This window comes from Convolutriloba macropyga, chromosome 15, assembly GCF_964194025.1.
Source record: "Convolutriloba macropyga chromosome 15, txConMacr16.3, whole genome shotgun sequence".
Classification (NCBI taxonomy): Eukaryota; Metazoa; Xenacoelomorpha; order Acoela; family Convolutidae; genus Convolutriloba; species Convolutriloba macropyga.
The window spans coordinates 31,723,797-31,730,162 of record NC_134482.1 but is presented as its reverse complement, the minus strand read 5'-3'; the positions used below and the strand labels follow the sequence as shown (position 1 = coordinate 31,730,162).

General features: G+C 35.8%; 1 protein-coding gene across 1 annotated transcript; it reads left to right on the top strand.

Moving 5' to 3' along the window:
• Positions 1 to 201: 201 nt before the first annotated feature.
• LOC142354663 (uncharacterized) lies at positions 202 to 5,797 on the top strand. Its single transcript, XM_075407016.1, has 2 exons — positions 202 to 888; positions 3,986 to 5,797. The coding sequence occupies exons 1-2, from the start codon at positions 524 to 526 to the stop codon at positions 5,496 to 5,498; spliced, it is 1,878 nt and encodes a 625-aa protein (XP_075263131.1). The 5' UTR covers positions 202 to 523; the 3' UTR covers positions 5,499 to 5,797.
• The last annotated feature ends 569 nt before the right edge of the window (positions 5,798 to 6,366 follow it).

The window sequence follows — 6,366 nt, the reverse complement described above, 5'->3', positions numbered from 1 at the left end:
CGGTGGAGGTGCAAATAATATATTGGTGCAATAAGCTGGGGGCACAAACGAAAAGCATCCTACAAAATATGGCATTCGCATTGCGGTGTTTCCGAAAATTTTAGTTCCGGCAGATGGGGCGAGGCGGGGCACTAACAGGGAAAGATCCCCTTTCACCGATCAAAATAGAAAACGTGTCAAGAAAACAACAGCTCCGAGTACTCACTTTCTTTTCTGAAGACACTGGCGACTTTTGGTTTGTGTTATTTTAATACAAACCAGTTTGTGTTAGCTTACAATTTGATTACTTATGAAAAGATTGCCAAAAATAGCTACACTGCTCAAAAATTGATCAAAGTTATTAGCTAAAAAACTCAGAACAACGGTGCTGGCTTTATAAAATTGTTTGAGTACAGCAAAAATATCAATAATATTAGAGTATAGATTACCATTAGTTATAAAGAGAGCTGGCATTTTATACCTAGATGAAAATAAATGCTCGATGTTGTAATGGTTAAGCTGGCCATATTTGTTGCCATAACTAATGACTGATGCTGACACGAGCAGTTCCAAAGTTGTTACCCAACTTATCCAAAAACTAACCCGTTATTCGACGGAGTTTACAAGTCTTGTGGAATGCGTGATCGTTTTGAAATCCATTGAATCCATTTTATCTGATTCAAAAGCTGACCCCAAAATTGACCAGGAAAAACTCGAGGAAGTAAAGGAAACATGTGAAGACTTGTTGAAAAACCTGAACAATTTGGAGAGGTTGCACAGATTGAAATATCGGGATAAAGTATTCAAACAGAGTGACTTGGATGACTTCAGGTACACTTCGGAGAACTTGACAGTTCTAATCGAACTTGAACTACCCGGACCAACAACGTTGCCCGAACAAGATAGCCTGTGAGTCAGTTTCCTTGTTACAACCCCAATCGAACTCCAACTATTTTTTTTTTAATTTTATAAAATCTTGAACGATTTTTCTCATATCGAGTTTCGTATAGGATGTTAGAACGTTCTTGCAAAAAACATTTATCGTTTAAGATGCAAATTCTGGAGGTTTATCTTGCATGAATCTTGCAGGGACTTACAAGATTACCGTCTAAATTTTTTTTTGCGATTTCGATGACCATTAATAGACTAAATAGCAATGAGTTACACCACAAAGTTGTCTTCCTTTCCTTATTCAAAGTTGTCTTTGAAAATCTTTAATTGGACCAGTGTCAATCAATAAAAACTCAAGCTGTCCAGAAGTCACTTTTGGCATAGAACTTATAGTTTATATTTAAAATCTTATGCGGCCATTTACTTATTAAAATATGAGAAGAATGATGTATGTCCATGAATTTAGGATGCTCCTAAAACTTTGTTTTACCTGTCAATTAAAAAAGTCAATTAAAAACAACAAGAACTAAATACGACCAAATTTCAATATCATTCAATTGTTTTTTTAAATAAAACTAAAAAACAAAATTTATATTGAATCAGAAAAAATCTAAAACAAACAAATTGACCCGAATTTGACCAGAAAAATTATGCGACCTGTCTTTACTGAGAATTATTACGAAGTCGACAAAAACAAAAACAAAGTTAAATATAGCGTTTATTTTGAAAACCACTCGTTATCAAATAAAACTATTGAATGTCTTCATTTACATCTCCATAGGGGTCAATGTTTTTATTCGGAATAAAATAAGACTAAAATGTCATATACATGCAAGGTTTTAAAATTTTGGGATAAACGCAAATAGATGCCTTTAAAATCATATTCTGTCAACTAAAAACTTCAAGTATAATCACTTGAACCTTCTTTCAACGCAGTGTGGTATGTGGTTTTTCAAAAAAGTGATAATCGGACAAGGCAGCAAGAACTGTCCCCAAAAATGTCCAAAAATTTATGAAAACTAGTAGAAATGATGCCAAAGACCAATATTATAATGACAAAACAACAATGAAGAGTGCATTCAAATGCACTTGAAAACAGATGCGACCTATTTATTTGCCGGGACTACGCTAAAACGCAACAAAAATGAAATAAAACCTGGCGAAACTAAAAAAACGGGTATTTTTTTTGAAAGTCATTTTCTAAAACCATAAGTCATAAAAAACATAAGCTTCAACTGAAAGCATTGTTACTCCTGAGGAAAGCAATTTAACCATTCACCCTGTCGTTGTTGAGAACAATTGAAAATCTTTAAATTGACAAGGAGTACAATCAGAAATATCAATTTCACAAAAAATATTACATAGACAAACTGTTGAAGGCAAAAAAATCTATGAATTTTTCCTTGAAATTATAATGTGATTTTATTGTACTTTTCCTTACTTTTAAATTTGACTCTCCCGTATCGGGCCTGGATATGAAATCATTCTTTGATTAACTGTAAGAAAAAGAAAGCCAAAGATATTTTTAAAAACGGAGAGCGCAATATAAAATTTCACCTTAAGACCACAGCTGTTCTTGCTATTGCTGCTCATCCACTTCAACAAATTACTGTTCCAAAATTTAGCGAAATAGCTAATTTGAAAAAGAAATCCCACTTAAACATTCGACGCCACCACTCCACTCACCCCTGATTCTAATTTTCCTGTTGAGACCGAGATTATTAAATGATTGAAGAAATGAACTCAGTGCCAACTAGTGCAGAAGAGTTAGAACAGCGATACAAGAAAAACTCAAGACTACATTCTACTGAAATCAAAATGCTTTGTTTACTTTTGTCAACATACATAAATAGAAACTTTTTTGTGCGCAACCATCATACATGAAGTGAAACTCAAACTAAAACTCAAAATATCTCAGTTATCACCATATCAGTATTACTAAGTTTATACTAATTGAAAATTTCTTTACCAAAACGCATCATATTCTTTGCAATTTGTTTGCTAATCAACTTAATGCCGATACAGAAAATTTGTAAAAGACTCCATATGGTTGACAAATTTCCAACATTGACATCAGTTTAACACTGAAAAAGTGATGTTAAAGAAAACTGTACACATTCTGTGGAAACGTAATGAAAAACGTAATTGTGTAGAAACGTACTTCTTTTGAAATGCAAAACCATAAAATAGCAGCAAAAAAGGAGCTTGAAAAACTTACCAAAATGCAATTAAAACTCTTGTGTTGTAATTTGCTTGTCAGTGTGTCCTACTTCTGTAAATCGTTTTGGAGGTTGTATTGCTGACTTCGGAAAAACTTAAGTTTGATTTTCTCAATTTTTTCATTCTGAGGGTCGGTGTTCTTAAGTAGGAGATACTTTGCACGAAGATCAGTGTTAATTTTTTTGGCTCTAACGAAGCCTACACTAATTCAACAGTTTTGTCGTTGAAACCATAATTGAGAGTTGCTAGCATTGAAGTTAGAAAATTAGAGCCGTTTTTCAGTTTTGTATACAAAAAATGTTTGGTTTCTATTATCTTTGGAACAGCAAGCTGAAACTTTTCATAAGTATAGCCAATCTATAGAACTACAAATTTTTAGATTTAGAATTTCCAAATTTGGTTTATGAGTTCAACAAAAATTAACTAAAAATTGATGATTTTATCTTAGAATTATTTGGCTTTCTTAGTGCAAAAAATTCAATCAGCAAAGCTGAACGATTAGTTATTGGTGCTAATTGAGAATCAAATGAAGCAATGATATTCTACAGTATAGCTGACGATACAATTCACAAAAGTAAACTACAAAGCGTAAAACCCGAACAAATTGTAATCAGCTGTAGCGAACTGGTTAGCGTATAATGATCCTTGTCATTGACAGGAGAACAGCTGTAACTATCCCTAAGCCCCAGCTGGCTACTGCCGCAGCCAACCACTCGTTGCTCACTTGAGAGCACTCTGCCCTACGTTAGTTGGTTACGTTTTTAGTTTTCCTGCTTTTGTCTGAATTTGACTACTAAATTTTTGAACAATAGTTAAATTTAATCTTCCACATACCAGTTCATTCTTCCTAATTTTAAAAATGTCTTCTGTATTTGTATATTTGTCTTTGTTTTAGTAATGAGGAGCACGATGTGAAGAAAAAACCGAAATCAGTGGAGGAATTTAAGCTGCATTCGGAGAAATACAGAACTAATTACTCTAATAATGATGACGAGAACATCGACCAGTTCCTTGAAGAGTTTCGTTTGAAATCCTATTCTGCTAATGAAACGACATCTACCGTTAGTTTGGCTGAAAGTCAGATCTCTGCAACGAATAGATTATGGCGCTCTTTCAAGTCGAAATATATAAATCGATCGGCAGCGGGGAGGAATGACTCCATGTACCGCCGTCTCCCGCTTTACCAGTTTCCGAATGATTTCAAAACCGGTACCCACTCTTTTTTCACTCCCCCTGACATTTTGGACCCTAATAACCACCAAACAGTGGTAATATTTGTCTCGGGGTCTGAACTTGCTCTCGTGGACTTCATAAATTCGTTGATTAACTATGTTTACGGGACAAACAACACTGATCAAGTTCGACTTGTAAACAAGGAACTGTCGCGCTCTCCAATTACAACTTTTGAAATAAATTGGAGACCAGGCTTCGCCGTGGAATCAAATCTGTTCATAATTGCTGCTACCCAGACCGGGCCTCCTGAAAGTTTTCTCGGTCTTAGACTGGGTCGCTTGCTCACAGCGTTAACGGAATATCTGAACACGAACTATCCTAAAGGAGTCACTCTTTCGGCTTTCTGCTCCGTTTTGAGGCATTGGGACAAATCCAGTTTCAAAATTGTTGCCCAGGTAGCTGAAGAGATTCTGAACATCCCAAAATTGACGGTAGCTTCCGATAAATGGTTCGTTTTCCTAAACGCAAACCGAGCTAAAATGCCGACTTCTCTAAGTAGCCCAAAGCTTGAACTGATAACCAAATTTATATTGGCGAATGCACAGTTGGTGAACTTTCGACCAGATCAACAATCAAGGTGTGATTTGTTTGCCAACATTTTTGAGACGCTGGAAACTTACAACTTTTCATTTGCATTGATAAAATCGGAGCACAACTTCAACACAACTACCCGAAGTTTGTTGGTTCTGTGTGCGCGACTTAATAAAATCTTCACAAATAAAAGGACATCTAAGCTTGCTTTGTTCGAGAGACTTGTAAGAAACAAACAAACGCTCAGCAACGACCAAATGTCAGCAGCCAAAGAATTGAAACTCGAAATCATTGATGAAATTTGGAATTTGCATACCAAAAATTACAAATTTACAACCGTAACTGATACTATTGCGTCGATAATTATAATAATTGAACGTTGCAGCGTCAAATTTCATGCTGAAGTTGTGACCTTTCTCAAATTACTGTTTGTCGAATCGAAGAAACTTCAAATGTTGGATGTCACTTCCAGTCTTTCAGACGCAAAATGCGAAACCCAAACGTGGGCTGACGAAATGAGGCGTAGGCTTGACGCACAGGAAAGACGGAGCAGTTTATCGACCACCGAAAGCGTTAAATCTTCAGATAGTGGAAGATCAGAACACACTCCTCACAGCTCAAAATCTCAATCTGTGACATATTAATAGATCAACAAAAATAAAGTAACAAACAACCCCCCCCCCCCCCCCCCTCTTCCCCCTAACCCTCCTCGGTAGAATGCAACCATCTATAAATCATGGTTTCGAACCTTTATAATGTAAAACTAAATTGAAATTGGTCGTCCCACCTCCCATTAACCTAGACATTAAACCCGTGCTAAAACGTTCATTAGTTCGTACACTAATCATAACCAAAACGCAAAGTAAGTGATTTCCTAACAAAGAAACGATTGAAAACAATTACCTATTTGTAATTATATTTAAATTTATTAATTGCTTGCTTGCTCTCTGCTCCCTTTGCAAAAAAAACAAGAGAATTCAAACAAACTTTGATCTACAAAACCACCCATGAGCAGATCTGATTGAGAATACCACCCAGAGCAGATTGAGAATTAACCTCAATTCAAGAGGAACGAAAAGAGTCTGCTTTAAAAAGACAAGAATTGCAATAATTGCATTCCAATTCTCGAAAAAAAGATCGTTATACGAGACGTAACAGCCAGGTCACTTGGCAAATTTCAATTTCGCTAATCGAACTCTCAAAAATCAACAAGTTGTTCTTTTTAGGTCTCAGCTAACATCATCTATGAGCCAGGGCTCCGAACACCCTTAACGAAATTATCCACTCTCATAAAATAGTTTTAGTTAACTGAATTTAAACACCTGTAATAAGTGAATTTTAATTGCGCACCCTCAATATGGGAGTTGAGGTCCAAGACTGGCATGACGTCAGAACAAACCGCATCGGGCGCTAACATAGGGGTATGTATAGCGATGAGATCAATTTGCAGACCCTAGATAGTCGTCAGAATGAAAGAAATTTGTAACAACGGGTGCCGAAAGTTCTGACAAC

Bases quoted from the DNA above. Each gene is read 5' to 3' on its own strand.
- LOC142354663 (XM_075407016.1), top strand. From the start codon at position 524: ATGACTGATGCTGACACGAGCAGTTCCAAAGTTGTTACCCAACTTATC. The intron at 889-3,985 runs GTGAGTCAGTTT...TCTTTGTTTTAG, and splicing joins TTGCCCGAACAAGATAGCCT to TAATGAGGAGCACGATGTGA.